We start from the raw sequence: 24843 nt of genomic DNA, 5'->3' as shown, positions 1-24843 counted from the left end.
CTTTTTATAAGTGGTGCATTTAAGAAAGTTTTTATGTTAATTCTTGTTTGTTTTGATTTTTGGTACTGGAAATCAAACCCATAATCTCTGCTACTGAGCTGGTATCCATAGCTCTTATTAATCCATTTTTTGCTTGTGCATTATAGGAAGACTCTTTTTTAAATTTTTTCTGGTGCGTGTGTTTCATTTAGATTAGAGTCTATTTAAGGTAAGGAGGTTTGATTGTCCTTATTTCTGTATTTCCCCTTCCAGCACACTAACATATAATCCAGTATCCACTGATTGACTCATCAAGGTGCTTATCGTGGCTTCTTATCTTGGCTATTTTTCTCACAGGTGTGAGTTGAAATTCTGATCTCTGTTTTATGTGTAAATCAGTTGACTTAAAATGTTCAATATTAATTGTAACACCACCACTGAGACCAGACTTCGACATTTGATATAGGCTGGTTGATATAGTTCTTTGGAAGGTATTATTTTTATAGTTTATACTTGACAGTGTTGAATAAAATAAAAAGCAGGTAAGTGAAATCTTTAGATCATTATTTTTATATCTCTACAAAGAAATTTAAATTAGTCTTAGCTGGTAGCTCTAAAAAATGGTCTTTTTGTCAAGAAGAGAAGAAAAACGCTATCAATATGATCAAGTCTCCTAGAGCAATAGATGATATTGTTATGCTAAAGCTCTTTCTAACCATGAAATTGCTAATCCAGAATCAGAATTGGCATAGTATATTGTTATCTTTCTTCCAACAGAAATTATTTGAAATAAGTTTTAATTTTTTAATTCAAATGAAAGTTATTGTATATGAAATAGTTTTTAAAATTTCTTTCTCAACAAATTTATTTTTGGAGTATAGGAAAGCTATTGATTTTTGTATGTTGATCTTGTATCTTAGTATTTGGCTAAATTTGTTTATGAAGTCAGATGTCTTCTGGGGGAGTTTTTTTTGGGGGGGGAGGGAGGGTCCTGAAGGTATAGAATCATGTCATTAGCAAACAGAGATAGTTGGACTTCCTATTTGTATCCCTTTAATTTTCTTCTCTTGCCTGCTTGCTCTGGCTAGAGTTTAAAGAACTCTATTGAATAGGAGTGGTGAATGTGGACATCCTTATCTTGTTCCTTATTTTAGAGGAAATATTTTTAGTTTTTCTCTATTCAGTATGATATTGACTTTGGTTTTGTCAAATATAACCTTTATGATGGTAAGGTAAGTATCTTCAATCCCTAGATTCTCCAGTGTTTTTAACATGAATGAGTGTGAAGTTTTTCAGTCTTTTTCTGCTGCTCTTGCAATAATTATGTGATTTTTGTTCTTGATTCTACATTGCATACCCCCAAATAATTCGTTAGATTTTATTTTATTTTATTTTTTGCAGTAGTGGGGATTGAACCAAGGGGTGCTCTATTATTAAGCTATGTCCCAAACCTTTTGTGAAGAAGTGTTCTGTTTTGAGAAAGGGCCTACCCAAGTTGCCCAGGCTGGCCTTCTGCAACAGCCTTCTGAGTTGCTGGGATTACAGGCAAGTGCCACCAATTCCTGGCTAAGAATCCAGTAGTGTTTTCATTTTGTGTCAACATTTTCATGGCAATTCTTACGTTGTATTAGTAGAGTTTAGTCATGTGGACCAATCATAAAACCACAAGTTAATATTTAGTAATTCTTAAATATTTTATTGTTTTATATTTGTAATATCGACTAAGACAATATTGGAATAATTAGAAGTACTAGGAAAAGAAATACATTTTTAAATTGATATTTCAGAACTTGTCAGAAAAGTTGCTGAAGAAGGAATTGGATTACACCCAGTTAGAGGAGAAATATAATGAAGAATCTGTGAGTAAAAAGAATATACAGGCAACCCTTCATCAAAAAGACCTAGATTGTCAACAGCTTCAGTCAAGGTTATCTGCATCTGAAACCTCACTGCAGAGGATACAGGCAGAACTAAGTGAAAAAGGAGAGGCAACCCACAAGCTCAAAGAAGAATTATCTGAAGTAGAGACTAAGTACCAGCATCTTAAGGCAGAGTTGAAACAGCTACAGCAACAGAGAGAAGAAAAGGAGCAGCATGGGTTACAACTCCAAAGTGAAATTAATCAAGTAAGTGATATTAGTTTTATTTATTGTAATTCTCCTTATGGTTTCTTCTTAGCCATGCGGACCAATATCAAAACCACAAGTTAATATTTAATAATTCTTAAATATTTTCACTGTTTTATATTTGTAATATTGACTAAGATAATATTAGAGTAATTAGAAGTATTTAGAAAAGAAATACATTTTAAAATTAGTATTTTAGAAATTATCAGAAAAGTTGCTGAAGAAAGAATTGTATTACACCCAGTTAGAGGAGAAATATAATGAAGTTATTGATCATAATATAGTTCATGTTAAAAAAACTATCATTTAAAAAATTAATTCTTCTTTATTTTCTATATTTCTTAGTACTATCAGATCTCATATGCTTCAATTTTAATTTCCCTTAAGAAAACAAAAGTTAATATCCATTTTACAGCATTGTTGTGAAGCATTTATGAATTAACACATATAAATTGCTTAGAATGGTACCTGGTACATGGTAGGTACTTACTGGGTTTTAGCTACTATAATTAATTGTTGACCACTCTTTAGTTTAAAAAGTCACCTTTTCCCTTTTTTGCTACTAACTTTTAACAGCATAATAAAACCACCAGTATAAAAATTAGACATTTTAAAAGTTGAAGACAAATTATAAAACTATTTAATTGATAAATAATACCTACCTGATAAAGTTTGATACAAGTTCTGATTTTGTCATTAACTTATTTTTTAATGCCTATTCTAATTATTGCTTATAGATAACATAAAATTTGATTGAAAAATGGAAGAGATTAAAATTCTGATGGAGATTAGAGTTCTCACATTTAAAAATTTTTCATTTACTTTTATTTAATTAAGTAGCAATGATATTATAATTAGTTATTCTCATGACTTTCCTATTCCTTTATAATGACGATTATGATAGTCATTTATTGAGCTTCATCATGTTTCAGGAATTAAGAGTAAATACTTCCCATTTATTGTCACTAAGTTTTGAGATTAGACTGACCATGAGACAATGGATCAGAATAGTTAGGAATTTTTCTCTAGCTTGTCCTTGTCTGCTGTCTTTCCACTGCCCTGACCTTTCAATTGTATGTGTAAACCACTATAACAACTTCCATTTAGCCACCAAAGTAATCTGTTTTAAAAGCAAATCTTACCATGTTCCCAATCTGCTTATACCCTCTAATAGTTCTTATGGCCCAACAGATGAAGTTCAATGTTTGTTATGATATGGAGCACCCCCAGTGATTTGTTGGCATACCCACTAAGTTCTGTACAATTCTTTATTTTATTTTCCTCTGCAAGAGTACAGAAGTGTTTTAATTTTTTTTCTTTAAGTTATACTATATCTTGATTTTGTACTATTCATTCTGTTTTCTTGATTTGAAATATTCTTCCTGTTTCTCTTGACCTTGATAAATTCTACTTACTTCTCATCACTTTTCTAGACATCCCTTTGTAAACACCCCATTGCTCCTTCTACCCCCAAGATGGCTGAGGCATGCACAAACTGTGAATATTTTACTTGCCACAGTGGATTATATTATCATAATTTATGTTTTCATCAGACTGAACTCTTTGGATGCAAAGACCATGTCTTATTCATTTTTTTAAAATTCTTACTACTTGGCACATACTTAGCAAATGTTACAGGGAATAAGTGAGTGAAGGAATAAATGAAGGCATTCATAATGGGAGGAAAGTGAGGCTTGATAATATTAGTATATAACTTGAAAATAAATTTTGTTTTTACTTTAGTTCACATATACAAATTTAGCATTTATGCTTTCTAAAAGACACCATTGCCTCATTTGTTAAGGGATAAAGAAGCAAATGGAAAATGGTACCTGCCTTTAGTGATTATGTATACATAATCTCAAGGGGAGGATAAGGCAAGTATTATCCCATACCATGATCATGATAATCATAATATAATAATACTATGGGAATTCAAACGAGTTCCTCACTTCTGTTTTTTTTTTCATTGTAGTACTTCCCTTTATGCATTTTTTTAAACCTAATTATATGATCAGGAAAAGCTTTGTATGTATGAAAGCTGTTCCTTGAAATTGTAATATTGAATAAGTTTTAACACATAGCAGTTTGAAAGCAGGAGAGTCTTCCTGCCAGAAGGATTAGTGAGAAGCAACTAGTGGCAGAAAAATATTACAAAAAGAAAGGACAGGGGCTGGGGCTTGCCCCAGCTTGCCTAGCATGCATGAGGCACTGGGTTCAATCCTCAGTACCACATAAAAATAAACAAAAAAATAAAGGCATTCTGTCCATCTACAACTACCAATAAATAAATAAATATATAAATATATATATATATTTTAAAAAGGACATTGATTTGTTCTTAGGTAAGGTCTATATAATAGGAGTGCATATTGTTTCCAGAAAGAGCACATGAGAATTTATTATGTAGGGTGCTCAACAGTAGGTCTAGAAATTTTTGCTTTAGTTGGTTGTCAGTGGGTGGAGGGGCATTAAGGAATTTTGAGAGCCCACTTAAACACAATGAGACTTGAATTTATGATTATTTGATTTAGTCACCATTTTATGTAAAATAAAGAGGTCATACTGAAGACCTTGAAGTGATGCCATTTATTTTCTTTCTCTCAGCATGTTGTCTGTATTCTACCTTCAAAATATGTTTCAAATCTTTGCACTTCTATCCATCTACACTGCCAGCATTCTTAATCTAAGCTACCATCTTGCCTACCTGGAATACTGTATTACGCTTCCCACAGTTTCCCTTTTAGTGGTCTCCTTAATGGATTCTCCATATAGAAGCCAGAAGTACCTTTTTAAAGCATGTAAGTTTAATCCTCTGCTTAATGCTTTCACTTGCCTAGTGGTTTTTCATCACACTTTCAATTGATTCCAGCCTTCTTTCTTTGGCATGTGCACTTCTGTGTATATAGTGTTGCCTATGTTATGGCTTCACGCTCCTCCCAAACCATTGTGAATCCATGTTGATTTCAGTTCCTCAAACACACCAACACTTCAAGCTGTTTTCTATCTTAAGTTCTTTACCTATGTTTTCTTCCTCCTCCTCTCTATCCTTTCTTTCCTCTTTCTCTTATAGTTCCTCTAGTCCTCCTCCTTTTCCTCCTCTTTGTCTTCCTTTTCTTCCTCCTCTTCTTCTCCTTCCTCTCCTCCTACTCCTCCTTCTTCTTTATTTTTTCTTCTTTATGTTTTATGGGTGATTTTTTTTCAAGGTACTAGGAATCGAACCTAGGCACTCATGCTTAATATTAAACACACTTGATTTTGTGTGTTAATGAGATTTACGTGCTAACTGTTCTTAGTTCGTAAGCCTTGCCAAACGTCTTGCATACTCATCTCCACACTCCTAGCATAGTAATGCTTCTGAAATTAATACAAACTTTTTTCCTTTTTGTTTTAATGAAAAGAGTAAAAAAGGAAATCTCCCTATCCCTTCAAGGAAAAACCCAATAGTTATTCTGGTTGTATTAATACAACCAGAACAAATCATTCTGTTGTTAATACAACCAGGATAATACAACCACATCATTTGAAAAAGTGGTGGTTCTTAGCTCCAGAGAAAATGGCCCCTGTAACTTATTAGGGTTTTGTTTTGTTTTTGTTTTGGTGCTGGGGGCTGAACCCAGGGACTTAAATGTGATAGGCAATTGCTCTACCACTGAGCTATATATACCCCTAGTCTCTTGTTGACATTTCTTAGGTTAATGAGGATCACTTAATGTTTTCCTTTAAAACATATAGTTGTTTTCTACATTTTATTTAGAAATTGCATGCCAATTTGAGGACTGGGGAATGCTTTGAGCTCTGTTCAATACCCAAGTTTAAGAAGTCAACTGTGGTGGTTCTTAACATAGAAATGTAGCAGGAATCACTGTGGATCTTTGAAAAATACTGTCAAATTTCATTTTATTATTTTAAGTTCCTCAAGTGATGGCAATACTTACATCCAAACAAGAGCCCTTGGTCCCGTTTATTTCTTTTAAGAAAGCAATGAAACTATTATGAGCGATAAAATCTATAATGCTTAGTCATAATTTTATGTGATTAAAATTCACTTGCAGATTAAATTATTATATAAGATCTTAGGTTTCTGCAAATTGTCATGAAAATTAAGATAGTATGCTTCTATTGGTGAAAAAGAAATATTGTTTTGAAAGTAGGTGGTAGTGTGTGTGTACGTGTTTACACACATGCACATATATGTACTTTTATTTATTTATTTTTTAAGTTACACAGCAAACTTCTGGAAACTGAGCGCCAACTTGGGGAAGCTCATGGTAGGCTGAAGGAGCAGAGACAGCTTTCCAGTGAAAAGTTGATGGATAGAGAACAACAAGTGGCTGACTTACAGCTCAAACTTTCTCGTTTAGAAGAAGAGGTAAGCTAGGCTTTCAAATGAGTTGATATTAGCAACTTTATTGATGAACTTGAGACATCTTTTGTTTTTGTAGTACTGGAGATTGAATCCAGGGATACTGTACCACTGAGCTACATTCCAAGTTCTTGTAAATTTTTTGACAGGGCTTTGCTAAATAGTTGAGGCTGACCTCAAACTTGCCTCCTGCTTCAGCCTCCCCTGTTGATGGGATTATAGATGTGTGCCAATTTGCCTGGCATGAAGCATCTTAAATATGGTTGTGGTTCATCAGTATTTTAATTGTCAACAACTTTACTTGTTTTTCTACTTTCAACTGCAACATTTACTTTTCCCCAATGAAAATATCCTGCTTATTAACTATATTAAATTACTACATTTTACTACAACTGTATTTTCCCAAAGTTCTCAACAAAGTAGCACAAAGAAAACTCTTTTTCAGCTAGGTAGGAAAAATTCTGGGGTTTACCTTCTGTCAGGCTGCTCGAGTGAAACAGAGAGCAATGAATAGTTGGTGAGGATCATTGATGACATGTAGTTTGTGCATATAAACTTTACATGTAAGGATGTTCACTTTAAAAATTAGGTATGTGATTATTATTCTAATTCAAGTTGTAATTGTTTAACATGGTACCCACTGTATGATTAAAGGGAAAGTTATCATTAAGTTATGTCTTTTATTTGAGTTGAATAAATATTCAGAATTAAAATCTATAGTTTTAGTAATAAATTTTCTTTTAAGCTGAAATCTTAGCTATAGTATATGATCTGATTTTTTTCCCAATGAAGTGACTATTAGAGAAAAAAATGAAGTGCTGATTCTGTGGTTTAGACTGTTGTTAAAAAACAAATTATATGTAATTAATTGTTCATATTGGTATACAAAAACAATATTGAACAGATGCTAACCTAGAGAAAGATTTGTATTTTTTTAGGATAAAAGTCTATCACTAGAGAATAGTTTATTCATTATGAGATGATGATTCTATAAATGCCACATTTTTTTATCTATTCATCTATTGAAGGGCATCTAGGTTGGTTCCACAGTCTAGCTATTGTGAATTGTGCTGCTATGAACATCGATGTAGCTGTATCCCTATAGTATGCTCTTTTTAGGTCTTTGGGGAATAGTCTGAGAAGGGAAATAGCTGGGTCGAATGGTGGTTTCATTCCCAGCTTTCCAAGGGAGATGATGATTCTATAAGTAATAATATATTGCTTTTAAAGTTGATATCTTCCAGACTGAATTTATTTTTGTGTTCATATTTGAAAATTGAAGTAATGCCAAATATTTATGAATGGTAGCATTATACCTTTAAGTTGTCAACTGACAGTTTATATATTTTTTTTAAGTTGAAGGAAAAAGTAACAAATTCCACAGAATTGCAGCATCAGTTAGATAAAACCAAGCAACAGCATCAAGAACAACAAGCTCTTCAGCAAAGCACTACAGCAAAACTTCGAGAAGCTCAGGTAAAAATTATTTGAATAATTAATCTTTTAAACAAAATTTAAACCAAACCATTATTATGTTGTGATAAAACTAGATAATGCAAAATACTTGATTGTGAAGAATTTTGGGGAGTTCCCAGTTTCTAGATTATCAGAAAATTCTTTCTCTTTTGATTATTTTGTTGAAAAGCTAAAATACCTTAAAACTATTTACTAGAAACCAATTTGTTATTTATGGTAAATTATATAAAATATTTAAATTTATGAAATTTATTAGGAAAATTGATCTATTAAATATAGCTAGTTAAGTAAATTATATTTAAATGATTGATAAATAATTATTTATAATTATTTATTACTTACTGAAATACCTTATTTGAAAAATCAAATATATTCAAATGCAGTTTTCCTATTGGTAACTCTGTAAAAAAGAACATTTTATATTTTCTATAGAAGAACTCAGTATTTTTGGTCATTTATTTCTTCTTCCCTGTTTTTTGTGGTGCTGGGGATCGGACCCAAGGCCTTGTGCATGCAAGGCAAGCACTCTACCAGCTGAGCTTTATCCCCAGCCTGTCTTTTATTTCTTCTTACCTATCATCTGAATATTGGAATTGTAGGCATAGAAAATGTAATTGATTGGGTTAAATTTATAGCTTAGAAGATTGAGAGTTTAGTTTTTGTTTTGTTATGATAAAGGAAGGATACCTAAATGTTTGAAATGAATTTGACTTTGATATTCATGTATTCTTTTATACTTTCATTAATTCACTGACTATTACTGAGCACTATGTGTCAGACACTGTGCTCAGCACTGAGAATAGAAGAAGCAGAGTGCCTGCCCTCTAGGAAATGACAATCTAATGATGTGTATATAGGAATAATCTTAGAGTGTAAAGAAAGCAGTAATCTCTTTTCCTTTTGAGTTTGGAGTGTGACATGAGAGTAAGACAAAAAGATGTCAAAATTTTGGATTGATTCATCTGTTCTTTGACTCAGTTAATAAGTATTCATTTATGTCTACTGTCAGCCAAGGAGCTGATTTTGTGTCTGTAGAAGCAAACCAAACAAACAAAATGTCTGTTTTCATGCAGCTTAGTGAGGGAGGCCAATAACAACTAAGTTAAATAAACAAAATATGTAGTATGTTATACATTAATAATTGCTATAGAGATGTAAAAATGAGGGATGAGGAGTAGGAAGTATGTAGGGGCTGAAAGTGACACTATAGTACTTGGTAGGGTTGCTAAGGAAGGCCTCCCTAAAAAGATGAAAGACCTGAAGGAGGGTATGAGCTTTGTGATTACCAGAGGGAAGACCATTAGTAGTACCTTAGAAGGTCCTGAGGCAGTAACAAGTTCTTAATAGGAAGGCAGTAGTTGGACTGGTCAGATTCTAGTTGTATTTTAAAAGTAAAGCTGACCGATTTACTGATGGGTCAATGTAGAATATTGAGAGAAGAGTCAAGGATGATTCCAGGGAAGGATGGAGGTCAAGCAAGATGAAAACTGAGAATCCCATTGGATTTGGCAGCATGGAGGACTTTAATAACCTTGATGATGAGAGCAATTTAAATGGAGAGGGTGGGATGACAACCTGGTTGGAGAAAGTTCAAGAGAGAATGGGAAGAGAGAAGTCTGATAAAGTAAGTACAGATGGCTTTGAGATTTTATCATAAAGGTTAGGAAAGAAATGGGATAGTAAATCTAGCATGCACAATTTGGCACAGGTCAGCAATCAAGTAGGTGTTCTTATACTGTACCCTTTTCTTATACCGAGTTTCCATCTTTGTCTATAGTTGGGAACTTGATCTAGGGAGTATTTTTGAGACTAAGAGAAGGCATAAATATGTTTCTAGTTTAGGACAAAGAGACAGATAAGGATGAGTTATTAAGGATACTGGAAAAAAGTGAGGAATTAGATAATAATAATAATAAACTATAATATCACTCATACAATGGAGGGATGAGTTTGAATTTATCCTGAAGCTTGAGGAAATAAGGTAAATATGGAGAGAGAGACACATACATATGCATAAATAATTGTATAGATAAAAGATTGAAAAATCAAGATAGATCATTCCTGAAAAATCTTATATTTCAAGATAAAGTTGGAAAGCAATAGCTGACTATCTGGCAAGCTTCAATTGAGAATGTGGAGAACATATTGAAGCTTTTAAATAGTTATTGAGGAGGTGCTGGGCGTGGTTCCTTACACCTGTAATCCCAGTGGCTCCTGAGGCTGAGATAAGAGGATTGTGAGTTCAAATCCAGCCTCAACAAAAGCAAGGTGCTAAGCAACTCAATGAGACCCTGACTCTAAATAAAATACAAAATAGGGCTGGGGATGTGGCTTAGTGGTTAAGTGCCCCTGAGTTCAATCCCCGGTACCAAAAAAAAAAAAAAAAAAAGTTATTGAGGAGAATGTTTGAGGGTAGGACCTTATTTAAATGAAAGGGTTAAAAAGATGCCTATGAGTATATTGTAGAGATTGGAATCTAGACATTTATAATGACCTAACCCTGGAAAAATGGAAGTTTATGCCTTTATTCTGACAGTGCTTAGAAGTATAGAATTAGAAAAAGCAAATTGCAACATTGATATAGATTAGGCTTTTTTGGGGTGATTGATTTGGAAATTTTGAGGTGAAAAGAAATGGGGAATGTTAGAATAAAGTTATTTCATATCCTTCTATGAAGTTTAGGAAGAGAAGTTTGGCATAGTGTGAGTAAGTGAGGAGAAGATGAGGTCTCTGACATTGAAGATGAGAATGAGGTCATAAAATTGGAAGATAGGAAGTTGTGGTTACAGGGTAAGATAGTTGGAATTTTTTTAGCTGGAATAATTTCAGTTTATTACAAGATCCTTTATAAGTAATTGCAATGTAAAATGAGTTAAGCTCCAGGAATTAAGATGATATGCATGTTGAGGCTATGCTCTTAATTCTCTATGTATTTTGTATTTCCCAGGAAATTGGCAGAAATTGGGATTGAGAGAAAAACTAAATCAGGTCTCAAGTCTTCAGTGAATGAGGTAGGGATTTATAGATGATAGCAGCAAAGAGTAGAAGGTAGATAAGTGAGAATGGCATACTTTCTAAAAGCATCACATAGCTTTTACCCGAGGCAGCGAGTAATAGCAGTGAAACACCAAGGGAAGGTCGGCCTCCTCTACGTGCCCATTGGAGTAAGTCTCCCTGACTAGAGAAGATGAGGGGAATTGGAATCTATAAAAGGAGAACCAAATTTCATTTAAGATGTGAAAACAGAGAGACTGTTCTGGAAGAAAGCTCTTTCCTGGAACTGTGGATCCAGAAGATTAGTAGAATGTGGAGAGAGGGCTAATTGGTGGCAGGAACAAAAGCTGAGAGCAAAGAGGTTGGACATGAGTGAATCTTAGAGGGATGAGAAGATGTTTGAAAGTGATTCACCTTCAAATATTTAAAATACTGACACAAATCATTGAGGGAACCAGAGGGCTGGGGACAATCTCAGCAAGACAGTGTTCACAGGGGATGGATAGTGCTTGTTCTGGGTAGAGGTTCTCTGACTCTCATAAAAGGATTGAGGCAGAGGCAAAGGCTATGGTGTCAAATAGCTTGAGAAAGTGGGTATTATTCTGGATGTGGACTATTGAATTGTGCTCTTGGAAACATTAAGATTCTTGTTAAAAGTAAAAGAAGAGGTATCTCTTAAGTTATCAAAAGAAGAGTCCTATTGAGGTATTAAAATAAGCCTGTACCTGTGGGTTAGAGTGTAATCATTTTTTAAAAATTAGCTCCACAAATGTTTTGAATCCTTGTGTTAGATATCTTGGATGTACATCAGTGAATAAAGCAGGAAAGAAAAGTCCTCATCCTTGTGTAGCATATATTCTAATGCTGGGGATGGAGGGAGGCAGTTAAACATGAAAAACACATTTAATGTATTAAAAACATATTTAGTGTATTAAAGATAAGTCCAATGAAAAGAGAAAAATAGCCAGAATATGAAGTATTAGGAAAGGCTACAATTTTAAATGTAGTAGTCAGGGAAGGTCTGATTAAGAAGTGACAATTAAGCAAACACATGAAGGAGTGGGAGCATTTCTGTGAGGGAAGCGAGACAGAAGGACTGTTAGTGCAAGGCTCTGAGGTGTCAATGTGCGTGGTGTGATCAAGAATAATGAATCCTATGTGTCTGAAATGGGTCAGACAGTAATAAGAGGTGATGTTAGAGAGTTATGAAAAAAACATAGTTAAAGATTTCTTTTTGATAAATTCTAGTTTATTATCAATAATATAGATTTATATTATTATTTCTAATTAAATTTGTCATATTAAAATATAATAAGTAGTTTAAAATATAAGACTTAAGAATTTGAGTGATAAAATTTCTTATCAATCATTCTTTGTTTAAGGAATAACTTCTTGAATTCTTTATCCTTAAAATGTTAGTTTTTCAATTCTTTACAGAATGATTTGGAACAAGTCCTACGTCAAATTGGTGATAAGGACCAAAAGATACAGAACCTTGAAGCCTTATTGCAGAAAAGTAAAGAAAATATTTCATTACTAGAAAAGGAAAGAGAAGATCTTTATGCAAAAATTCAGGCTGGGGAAGGAGAGACTGCTGTTCTTCACCAGTTGCAAGAAAAAAACCATATGTTACAGGAGCAAGTAAGCTTGTAAAATGTATTTTATTTCTAAGATTTACTTTTATCTCTCTAAATCTCATTAAATGTTTTGTTTGAATGACTCATTATCCTGGCTTTTTTTTCTACATTTAAAATCCTGTGTATTTTTGACATAGAGCATTTTATTTGTCCCAGAGGTTGGTTATGTTACTGCTGTAGTAAAAGTTAGTTAACATGATGTGACATAGGAAATCCTCAGTTAATGTTCTAGGATGTAACTTTCTAAACTGTAAACTATAGTAAATTATTTCACCTCATTAGCTTATTGGAAAAGTGGTGATGTTATTAATAGTGCATACTTGCCTTATAGCATTTTGTGTTATTTTAAAAAAGGAATGAATAACAAAATGTATTCCTAAGTTATAGGTACTAATCAAATACTAGTTGTTAGTGTGTATTAGTCAATATTCAGATTTAACATTTATTTATATTTTGATAATATATATCTTTGGACAATATGTAGCTAATAATTTTTATAACTTGCTCTATTGTCACAAAATTCATATGTAGTTGAAGAAAAACATAAAATTTAAATAGTAACATTTTAAAACTGAAAGTAATTGACAGTTGCTTTTTTGGAAGAATTATCTAGGAAAATAATTATTATTATCTAAATAATAATAATAATCAGTAGGTTATATCACTTTTCTAGTTTTGGAATTAGAATATAATATAGATTTCCCCCCAAATTTCTAAATTAGTTTTGAAGAATTCTTATAAGGATTTTTTTTTTGGTTAGTTTTTATGAAAAATTGTCTAGCCTATTTTTTAGTTATCTGTAATTTGACATTGCTCATCCTACAAATATGATCAGGAAAGTCATGCATTTTTTTAAAAGAATAAATTGACATACTTCTAGGGAAGCAACTGATGTATAGTTAGCCCCTCTGCCACCTAGAAAAGTGAAAAAACATGTATAAAGTCATTGCTTTCAGTGATCCCTGAGAGAAGAGAAACCAGGGAGGTGAAATCTTTGACCACTCTACCGTTTGACCCGGAGGCATTTTTCAGACTATGGTGAAGGTCGGGAGAATCTAAAGAAAACAGTGAGTTCACTGAGCTGGGGAGTGAAAGGTTGGTTTAAACCGAGATACTGAAGTTCAGGGAGGTTAAGGCAGCTGGAAGGTTCAGTTTGCAGAGAAAAAAACCAGGGAAGGAGAAGCAATGCAGAGAAAAAGCTCCGGAAACCTGTAAGGATCCACTGGAGGATTTGGTGGAATGCTAAGTTTTATATTAGAAGGTGAGATTCTGCAAGGCCGGACAATGAGCAATATCAGGGAGCTGCAGACTGGAAAATTACCGGAGCCCACTCAGGACTGGGAGATATTCAAGTGCCAGCAATCAGAGAAGAAAGACACAGTTGAACAGTGGGGCATTCAGCAGAAACCACACCGGAAATGTTACACCTTAGGAGAGAGTAAGGCTAAAGTAGCCCTAGAGTAAAAGCTTCTGTACACCTGACCTAACAAAATGTAAACCCCAGCCAAGGGCCCAAATGAACCACAAATGTATTAACTATTTACTGGAACAAAGCTCACGATTCTGTAAAAGAATGCAACAAAATCCAGATTGGTCATGATAAATAACAAAAAAATTACTAGAAATATGAATAAACAGAAAAAAATGTGAGTCATAACCAGGAGAAAAATCATCTAATGGAAACAGACTCTGAAATGAAAGGTGATGGACTCATCAGATAAGTACTTAAAAACACGTCTTAAAATATGCTAATGCAGGGCTGGGGTTGTAGCTCTGTTGTATAGCACTTGCCTAGCATATGTGAGGCACTGGGTTTGATCCTCAGCACCACATTAAAAATAAATAAATAAATAAATAAATGTATTGTGTCCATCTACAACTAAAATAATTGGTAATAATTTATAAAAAGAATATGCTTATGGGTATAAAGGAAAAACTATAATAACAGAGATAGAAGTGGAAACATTCAAGAACAACAAAATGGAATTTCTAGAGATAAAAATCTTAAAATACATGAAATAAAAATATCATTGGATACATTAAGCAAATAAAAAATAATGTCAGTGAACTTGAAGATAAGGCAATTGAAACTGTGCAAAATGAAGCAGAGAAAGAAAGAAAAAAAGACTAGGAGGAATTGCAGGTGAGAAGAGTGCCTTAATCTATGGGATAGTATCAAGTAGGCTACCATAATATAATGAAAGTCACAGATGGGGCTGGGGAGAAATATATTTATAGAAATAATAGCCAAAAAATATTTAAAATTTGAAAGTATAAATTCAAAAAATTCAAAAACTCTAAACTCCAAACAAGGTACATAAAAAATTTCATCTAAATTTAAAAAGTTTTGTTCTTCAAAATATACCATTTTGAAAATAAAAGCCAAGATTCCAACTGGGAGAAAATAACAATTTACAAATAGCCAGCATATATAAAGAAGTCTTGTTACTTGGTTAGAACACTGATTGTCCAAGGCTAGCGATGGGAGTTGGGAATGATTACAAAGGGGCATGAGAAATTTTAGGATAATATGTTTTCTATGTTGATTATAGTGATGGTTAACGAAGGGTATACATTTATCAGATCTCAAATTAACAATTTAAATTAGATTAATTTTATTACATATAAATTATAGCTTCATAGAGAATATTAAAAATATGTGTGTTTGATGTTATTATGATTTGAGATCATGTTCATGTATTTTTGGAAAGATGTGAATAGTTTTACTTTAAAAACTTTGAGATAACATACAGGTTTAATATTCTCATGGTGCTTAAATCTGGGCTTCTTTGTTTTTGTTATATCATTTATGAACTTTATAATTAGAATCTTGCTTATATAATAGGTAACTCAACTGACAGAGAAGCTAAAGAATCAGTCGGAAAGTCATAAACAAGCCCAGGAGAATTTACATGACCAGGTACAAGAGCAGAAGGCACATCTTAGAGCTGCACAAGACCGTGTCCTCTCTCTAGAAACCAGTGTCAATGAATTAAATAGCCAATTAAATGAAAGCAAGGAGAAGGTCTCCCAGCTTGACATACAGGTAGTATGGAATCATGCTTTTTAATGAACTTATATGAATAGAGCACCAATTTTAGGCTGTCAAATGTTTTGGATTCTTACTCTCCTTTTGCCTCACACATTAATAGAAAAATATTTGGAATAGAAATTAGATTTAAAAAATCGAGATAATTTATTGAACTTTTCTGTTTGGGCAGCTTTTCTCTTTCTTCTTGTCTCCTCCCTGTTGCTCCTCTGCCACTTTAAGCAAACTACATCTCCTGAAATTACTGAATCTTAGCTTTTTGTTTTGTTTTGATAAAGTCTTATTTTCTTTTTAATTTCAAATTAATTTGATATTATGCTGTAAGATCTCTGATACATGTATTTTTTATTTTCATTTAAAAGATCTTCTTTAAAGATTTGATTTTTTAAAAAGAACACCAATGTGTATTACTTTTAGTATTTTAATTCTATTCTTTCAGAAGTTTGGCTTGATGAGTAAATCATGGTATAGGAAATAAGACAAATTTCTTTCTCCATTCTAATAACTGGATTGCAGAGGGGGCAGACTATATGAAGGACCATGTAATTTCCCATCAACGTATTTATGAAATAATGTCAACCAGTAAAACTATTAGTTAATCTCCCCTGATTCTTCTTTGTGTGTCCCATAATTTTGGAAAATATGTCACATTAGTTGAAGCATACTGTATTAAAAGATCATGGGCAATTATTGTGCACTAAAGTATTTTATGAATTTTTGGTTCTTCAGATAGAATGCTATGTGTAAATGAAGCTGACTTCTGAAAAAATAAGTTCTTTATAGTCACTGATATGCATTTATCATATTTGCTTCCTCTTGTTTAAAGTGTAAATTTCTTTAGTTTTCACTTTTAATTCAATGTAGATATATATATCTATATATAACCATTGTTTCTGAGAAAAGAGAGTATTTAGTTACTAAGAAAGAATCTTAAAATTTTTTCCTGTCAGCTTAAATTATTCCTACAGTGTATTTTAGGTTTCTTATGTTTATTGCTCCTCTCCTCAACCAGCTAAAAGAATGTCTGCCTGTGTTTTACCCTTTCTCAAAATGTTTTAGTTCTAAATATGTGTTTATATTTTGTTTGCTTTTTGCTAGATTTTATTAAAGCTTATTATTTAAAACCTTGAGTTTTAATGTGTAATTTCTTGATATTCTTATGAGGATTAAAAGTAAAACTCTTTAGGTGGGAAGTTATTGGGTAGTAGTGAATTTCAAATGTAGTCGTGGTTTGTCTAGGTGTTTTGTGTCCTTGGATTCTGGAAAAGTTTTCTTTGAAGCCATCATTTTTTTTTTCTTTTTCAAAAAACATAGTTATTTAGTTTGTTGTTAACAGTGGTAGACTTTGGAGATTCACATTCACTTTGGCATGTCCTTTCTCAGGAAAAAAGTATACCATTTCTTTTTTAACAAAAGGATACTATAGTGTTTTGTTGTCATATAGGAACATTTTTTTCATTGTTTCTTCAAACATTATTAAGAGTTTTTTCCCCCTACCATTCCTATTTTGTGGATTTTCACAGACATATCTTTCGATATTTAAATTCTTATTTTTCTTTTTAACAAAAAAGGACTTAATTTTTAAATAGTTTAGTAACAAAACCAATGTGCTTTCAAGCAAGGGAAAATCATCAACTAAATATGGAATAAAATAATGTGTACATTTTGTTACAGATTAAAGCCAAAACTGAATTATTGCTATCAGCAGAAGCAGCAAAAACTGCTCAAAGAGCTGATCTTCAGAATCATTTGGACACAGCTCAGAATGCATTACAAGATAAACAGCAGGTGGGGAAACTGATGCAATTTCATATTATAACCTAGTGCTTTGGTAGATAAATTTATTGAACCCATTTATAAAATGATATGCAGTTTTATAAAGTTTTGTGATATAATTGTTTATCCTCTTTACTGCATCTTGGAGTTCAGATCCATTTTAGAGTAAATGCAAGAGACAGATGGAGACAAATATACCAGCTTTGCTTTTGGTAAATCTCAACTGGTGCACAGGTGCGGTTGGGCTTCCTAATATTGTATTATGTTTCTTCACTGGTGGAGGCCTTGATGAGAAGCTGAAACATTTACTCCTAATTATTGAATTGTTGCTTCCACCCATCAAGCACCAATGGTTAGACCTCCACACTTATTTTTAGTAATTAGGCAAGGCCATGACCCAGATGTTCTTACTCTGGGATATAGGAAAAGAGGGCTATGTATTCTATCTCAGTTATGAGGAAGGACTGAGGGGCTGGATAGAATGTAGAAGTTACTTTTCTCAATACCTTTGGTATAATAGAAATTTCTATTTTAGGTCAAGATTAAGTGCTAGTAGATATTCTTAATGTTTTATTATGTATAACTTTTTAGAATTTACTTGATACTCAAGAAGTGATACTGGTTCTAGCTACTTTTTTGTTTTGATTTGAAGTATAACAAATTTGAAAAGCAAAACAAAACAGTTTTCTTTATTTGTACTTTACTCCAATTCTTTTATTTTTCTTTTGAGATGGAATGTTTGCTATTAAATTTGGTATGTGTCCTTTCAGGTTTTTATAAGCATTGAAAAAAAATGTATATTTAATTATTTGTATATGTGTGCACGTAGGAATTTTTTTAAAAAAACAAGAGTCAGAGAATATATGTTGTTCTGCGACTTGCTTTTTACTTACAGTATTGCTCCATACGTCTGGAAAATATTTTCTAAACATGAGCTTAGAATCAGAAAGTAAAATGGCAAAAATATAAGAATGATCACATAAAACTCTAAAATTTATTGTGAAATATTATTACCCAAATTCTAAAGCAAATAGCAAAAAGACAAAACATTTTATGGAATATGCCTGATGAAGGGATAATAACCTAATTGTTTAAAACACTTTTTACATGGGAAATAAGTGAACCTACAAGAAAATACAGGCTTAGTATTGTTAATACAAAAATCTGAAGTCCCAAGGGTTGTAAAATCCAAAATTTATTGAGTGCTGACTTAATAGAGTTTGAAATATTTAGAATTTTGGATTTCTGATTAGTGGTGCTTAACCTGTAAAAGTCTATGCAGATACTGCAAAATAAAAATCTGAAATATCAAACATTGATGGTTCCAAGCATTTCATTTTTTAAAAAATATTTTTTTAGTTATAGTTGGACACAATATATTTATTTTTATTTGGTGCCGAGGATCGAACCCAGTGCCTCACACATGTGAGGTGGGCTCTCTACCGCTGAGCTACAGTCCCAGCCCGGTTCCAAGTATTTCAATTAAGGCCTTCTCAAATTGTGTATATCTTCAAAATATATTAGTATTTCCTAATACAGGAAATACTCAAGTTTATTAAGAATCAGTTACAAATTGAAACAATAATGGAGTACAGTTACCTGTGTAGAGGAAAAGTATGTATTACTAGTGGAAGGATCAGAGATGGTGTGAAGAACAAGTCACTTTAGTACACTGCTGCTGATAGAATACATTAGTTCAACCTTTTAGATAGGGGGAAGGGAGAGGGAGTTATTTGGCAATATATTTCAAGAACATTAGAATTTTTCATATTCTTTCTTTCTTTATTTTTTTTTATAAATTTTTTTAAAGAGAGAGAGAGAGGGAGAGAGAGAGAGAGAATTTTTTAATATTTATTTTTCAGTTTTCGGCGGACACAACATCTTTGTTTGTATGTGGTGCTGAGGATCCAACCCACCCGCACACATGCCAGGCGAGCGCGACCGCTTGAGCCACATCCCCAGCCCCAGAATTTTTCATATTCTTTAGATCACTTTTTTCATTCTAAGGGAATAATCATAGGTTAAAAGATTCTATTTGCATCTCTGTTAATATGGAGAAAATTTAGTTGCAATCCTAGAATTTAATGCAAGAGACTTAGCTAATCAATAAACTATCAATAAAATGGAAATTCATGCAGTTGAGTACAATATTTTAGAAAATAATATCAGAAAGTTTATGATGCATTGTTTTGTAAAGACACATGAGACTCAAATAATGTAAAGTGAGATCCTATTTTTATTTTAAAAATACACAAAGATATATAAATTATCATGTAGAAAAGACTGGAAAGAAAGTTATGAAACATTAACAGTGATTACCCCTGGGTAGTAGATTTATTAGTAATTTTTATTTTGTTCTCTCTGTGCAATTGGGTGTTTCAAATGAATTGAAGAAACATACTAGATGTAATCACTGTAATATTTTCAAAATATTATATTTTAAAATAGTATTTGGAATATTTTAGAACATTTATTTGTAATATAAAACTGATTTTTATTACTAGCCTCTTTAATATTACGATGTTTTAGCTCCTAAGATCACTTTCTACAAAAATATCAGGAGGTTATTTCACAGGGCTGGCTGTGTACTCAGTGGTAGAATGCTTGCCTAGCATGGAAAAGTCCTATTTTGGATCCCCAGAACCACAATCAAACAACAAAAAGTTATTTAACTGTTATATATAAAGTATCTCACTCTATGCACATTCCATTCAGGTCCTTTATATTGGTGGATCAAGATAGCTTCTGTTAAATTGTTATCTGGAGTCTGACTCCAGATTTTTCTTCAATAAAATTAGTTTTCAATTTTGATTTGACTGAATATCTGGGCACTACAATGTAGTAAACCTTACCAAAGTTTTCATCAATTGTGCTTCTCTGAAGGAGTTGAATAAGATCACCTCTCAGCTGGATCAGGTCACTATAAAGTTACAGGATAAGCAAGAACACTGCATTCAGCTGGAAAGTCATCTTAAAGAATATAAAGAGAAACATCTCTCTTTAGAACAAAAAATTGAAGAGCTAGAAGGCCAAATTAAGGTATGTATAAAAGAAGATGAATTTAGACGTATTTTCTACTCAGTGGTGTTGGAATCTTATGACCTACATGGAATCAAAGATTTTTATTTAAGAAAGAAAGGTGAAGTTGTGGTATATAATTTCAAAAAATTATAATTTTTCATGTTTTAATTTTGAATTCCATCTTTACTTTTATATTTTTGTGTTTTGGCATGTATTTTTATTAGTATATTATAGTTATACGTAATAATGGGATTCATTTTGACATTTATAAATTCATTTCCATCTTTATTTTTAATTCCTTTATTAGTGGGTGGCTTTTATAAGTGACAATTAATATACATATTGATTTCCTTATACAGTATTAACTGTTCTGAGAAATAACCAATAAGGATAATACAGGGATCTACTGTATAATTATAAGGAATTTATCAAATTTTGTTGTTGTAAAGTTTCTTTTATACCTTCATTTTTCCATTTTCCTTTCCTACTCTAATATAATATTTCAGATATGGTAGACTTTTTTCCTTTTTAAACTTTGCATTTTGCTTCTAATCTAATAATACATGTAAGCCATGCTAAACTGAATCTTTAACACAATCCCAAGTGAAGGTGTTGATTTACTAAGAGATGAAGTCATTGGACATATCAAAGAAGGATCTGATCTGAGTCTTTTGTCCTTTAAACTAGAACTATTATCAGTTAAACAAAAATTTCTCAAGTTACACTCTATATGGGCATGTGTATGTATGTGTGTATGTATATATGCGGTGTGTGTGTACACATATATATTACTTCTACTTCCATAATCAGGTGAATTGTGTATGTGATTATAGAATCACAAGATATGGATATATGTATATATATATATGTCAGGAAATTATATTTATAAATTCTGTTTGTGGGTTCTTTTGTTCCTTTTTCTTTACTTTATGACCAATGATAATAGTAATAGCACCTCACTTTAGTTATGTTAAAAAGAATGGAAATACAATTTTACTGAAAAGTATCTAATAATTCTATTTGGGTACCTTTTAAAAAATAGTTGTTATTTAGAACTGAGAGTGTCTGTTGTGATCATCAGCTCTTTGACATTTTGTTATTAGTTTAGGAGGTATTCTGTATGTTTCACATAAACATTGCTGTAGAATTAGTTTATGACATTGAAGATCTTTTGTGAATATTTTAATACAGGTGTTAAGAGCCATAGGTACCAATCAGTTTATAAAATATTTAAGTTTGCAAAATTATTATGACTATGTAAGAAAATGTAGTACTTATAGATATCCAAACTTGTGTTTAGTGTTTTATTTTGTAAATTTGTAAAAATACACATGTAATTATATGTGTATGATGAGATGCATACTACATTCTGAAGAACAATAATATCTAAGTCAAGAGATAATAAAGCAAAATCATGAACTAAATTGGCTTTATATTTTGGGTCAGTGGGTGTTAATGAGGAGGACTATATGACAACTCCATTTTAATTTTAAATATCATATAATTATTTCAGTGTATTAAACTGTGACTATTAAGATAATGTATTTTAAGTAGGTACATCAGTAATCTGTTACTGAATTTTTTTCAATTTACATTAACCATTTTTACTCTAGTAATAAATGTTTAAGTTTGTTCTCTTCTTCAGAATTTATTTTAAAAGTAAACACTTAGTAAGTGCTTATTATATATAAAGTATACACTAGATCCTAAAAAAGATTATAAAATAAATAAACTCCTTATTCAATAATGGTTTCAGAATGTTTATTGTAATATTTTTGTGTGTTATGTCAATACCAATTTGAATATAAGCAAAATATTACAGTAATAGTAGATTGATAATTTTCAACATTAAAGTGACTGCTGTATTTCTTCCTCTTCCATAGAAACTAGAAGCTGATATTCTTGATGTTAAAGCAAGCAAGGAGCAAGCTTTGCATGATCTTCAACAGCAAAGGCAGCTGAACACAGATTTGGAGCTTAGAAGTACAGAATTGAGTAAACAACTTGAAGCAGAGAAAGAAATGTAAGTTAAACCCCCTATTTATAAATTAAGGGAGAGGAGAGGATTATAAATTAAATATTAAAAGTTCCTTAAGATTTCAATTTTGCTGGGGCTGGGGATATAGTTAGTAGAGCGCTTGCTTTGCATGCATAATGCCCTGGGTTCAATCCCCAGAACCACATTTTGATGTTAATGTGAAAGAAAAATTAAACCATCATAATGTGTTAAAGTTAATGTCACTAAAAAAAAGGGCTAAAAACTTAATTTTATAAAATTTGTGCCAGATAGTGTCTTTTCAATGATAATATGATACCTATTTTTATTGAGCAATTGTTTTGAGTTCTTGTCAGTTTGAATATATTAATATCAAAGTTTAAAATATAGAGATATTTATGTGCACCACCCAAGAGCAGTCAGGCTTCTGCTTTGAAGTACTGTGCCAAGTTAAGGAATGGATCATTTCTTATAATAAATGATTTTCTTTTAGCTTTGTGATGCATTTTGGCAGATTGTCTATGTTATTGAGCATAAGGGAAAGACCAGGATCAGTCCTCATTCTTTTAAATTTTATTATTGAGGTAAAATGTACACACTTAAACACACAGATTTTTACATATACAATTTGAGTTTTAATAAATGTATGCTCTATGTAACTGTGCTTCCTCCAATCCACCCCAATATGAAACATTTTTATCACTTCTGAAGTTTTTTCATATATCCTCTGATACCGCCTGTGGTTACCAGTTACCTTGAGTCCTGCTTCCTCAAATGTTGAAGTATAATACCAGAGAAGCCCTCCCAGGCAAGAGTAGAGGAGAAAGTAAGAAGCTTTATTAAAGGATAGTAAAACAGACTTCTCCTGGGTGGAAGAAGGGGATCCAAAGGCAGAATCCATGGGAAGAGGCAGTTCTGTTCCTTTTATATGTCTAAAGTTTCCCTTGTTCTCCTGCATTCCTCTCCTGTGTATTGTTCATTTCCCCTCATCCTGCATAATGACTGGGGGGATATGGCCAGGGGGTGAGTATGTGGGCTGGAAAGCCCAAAGTGGAGTGCCAGGCAGAAGGGGAGCAGCAGCCCAGGGGGCATTGATTAGCATCTCCTTGTCTGCTCAGGAGTTGCTTAATTAATGACTTTTTGGGGAGGGTTAGTATCAAAGGGTTTTGGAGACTTGAACATTCCATTCTCCCAGGGGCTGTTTCCATTTTCCTGGACTCAAATGGGCTCCATTTTCTCTATCAGATTTCCTAGCTATACTAACTCCCTGTCTTTAAATCTGGCTTCACTTCTAGTCAATACCTTACATTTTCTCTGTAGAAAATCACAGTTCTATTTTAGTCTCTATAGATTAATTTTGTATTTGAATTTCATATAAGTACGATCATATAGTATATTCTTTTTGTGACTGGCTCTTTTTTACTTAGTGTTCTGCTTTTTAAAATTCACCCATGTAGTTGAATGAATTCATTCTTTTTCTTTGTTACTGTTAGTCCACTAAATCTACTATAATTTGTTTATTTTCTTGGTAATAGGTATTTTGGAATTGTTTCTAGTTTTCAGCTATTATGAAGAAAGATGCTATAAATATTCTCATAAAAGTAATTTTTGTGAAACTGCTGGGTCATGGTAGGGAAAGTGTGTTTAAAAAGTATGTAAAATTGCCAAAATTTTCCCAAAGTGGTTGTACCATTTTATACTCCTATTTGGAATGTTGCAGTTGCTTCATATCCTTACTGATATTTGGTATTATCAGTCCTATTAATTTTGGCCATCTGCTGAGTGTGAAATGGGATCTCATTGTGGGTTTTTGTGTTGTGTGTGTGTATACCAGGGCTTGAAATCAGGAATGCTTAATCACTGAGCCACATTGTCAGCCCTTTCTGATTTATTTATTTCTTTTTTAAATTTTGAGATAGGGTCTTGCTAAGTTGCTTTGGGCCTTACTAAATTGCTGAAGCTAGCTTTGAACTTGCCTCAGCCTCCCAAGCCTCTGGGATTACAGGCTTGTACTTCTTTTATGAGGCTCTTAATTGCCTTTCAAATGTTTTAACTTGTCTGTTAAATTATTTTAGCTATTTAAATTTTCCTATTAGGGTCTTTTTGTTACTGACTTCTTGGAGTTCTTTTTTATTATTAATATTTTTATTGAGACATAATAGCTGTACATGTTTATGAGGTGCATTATGATAATTCCATACATGCATACAATGTGTATGAACAGATCAGAGTAATAAGCACTTCTGTGTCCTCAAATATTAAAACATTTCTATGTGTTGGGAACTTTCATATACTTCTGTTATTTTGAAATATATTATAAATCATTATAACCAGTTACCCTACTGTGCTACAGAAGACCAGAATTATTTCTTTCTGTGTTTTGGTGCCCCTTCTCCAACTTCTTTCCTTGGAGTTATTTGTAT

The 24843-nt window shown here is 32.3% G+C and overlaps 1 protein-coding gene across 4 annotated transcripts in view; it reads left to right on the top strand.

Annotated features, from left to right (window-relative positions):
• Positions 1 to 24843, top strand: part of Eea1 (early endosome antigen 1) — a 133405-nt gene that overhangs the window by 79880 nt on the left and 28682 nt on the right. For all 4 annotated transcript variants that reach the window (XM_076854942.1, XM_076854941.1, XM_076854940.1 and 1 more), the window contains exons 11-18: positions 1767 to 2105; positions 6328 to 6477; positions 7828 to 7947; positions 12379 to 12582; positions 15424 to 15624; positions 17302 to 17415; positions 20287 to 20442; positions 22308 to 22447. In XM_076854942.1, coding sequence (XP_076711057.1) covers positions 1767 to 2105; positions 6328 to 6477; positions 7828 to 7947; positions 12379 to 12582; positions 15424 to 15624; positions 17302 to 17415; positions 20287 to 20442; positions 22308 to 22447 — 1424 coding nt within the window. The remainder of the gene's footprint in view (positions 1 to 1766; positions 2106 to 6327; positions 6478 to 7827; positions 7948 to 12378; positions 12583 to 15423; positions 15625 to 17301; positions 17416 to 20286; positions 20443 to 22307; positions 22448 to 24843) is intronic.

This window comes from Callospermophilus lateralis, chromosome 4, assembly GCF_048772815.1.
Source record: "Callospermophilus lateralis isolate mCalLat2 chromosome 4, mCalLat2.hap1, whole genome shotgun sequence".
NCBI classification, from domain to species: domain Eukaryota; kingdom Metazoa; phylum Chordata; class Mammalia; order Rodentia; family Sciuridae; genus Callospermophilus; species Callospermophilus lateralis.
The sequence above is the reverse complement of the archived record's forward strand: the minus strand, read 5'-3'. Positions and strand labels throughout refer to the sequence as shown.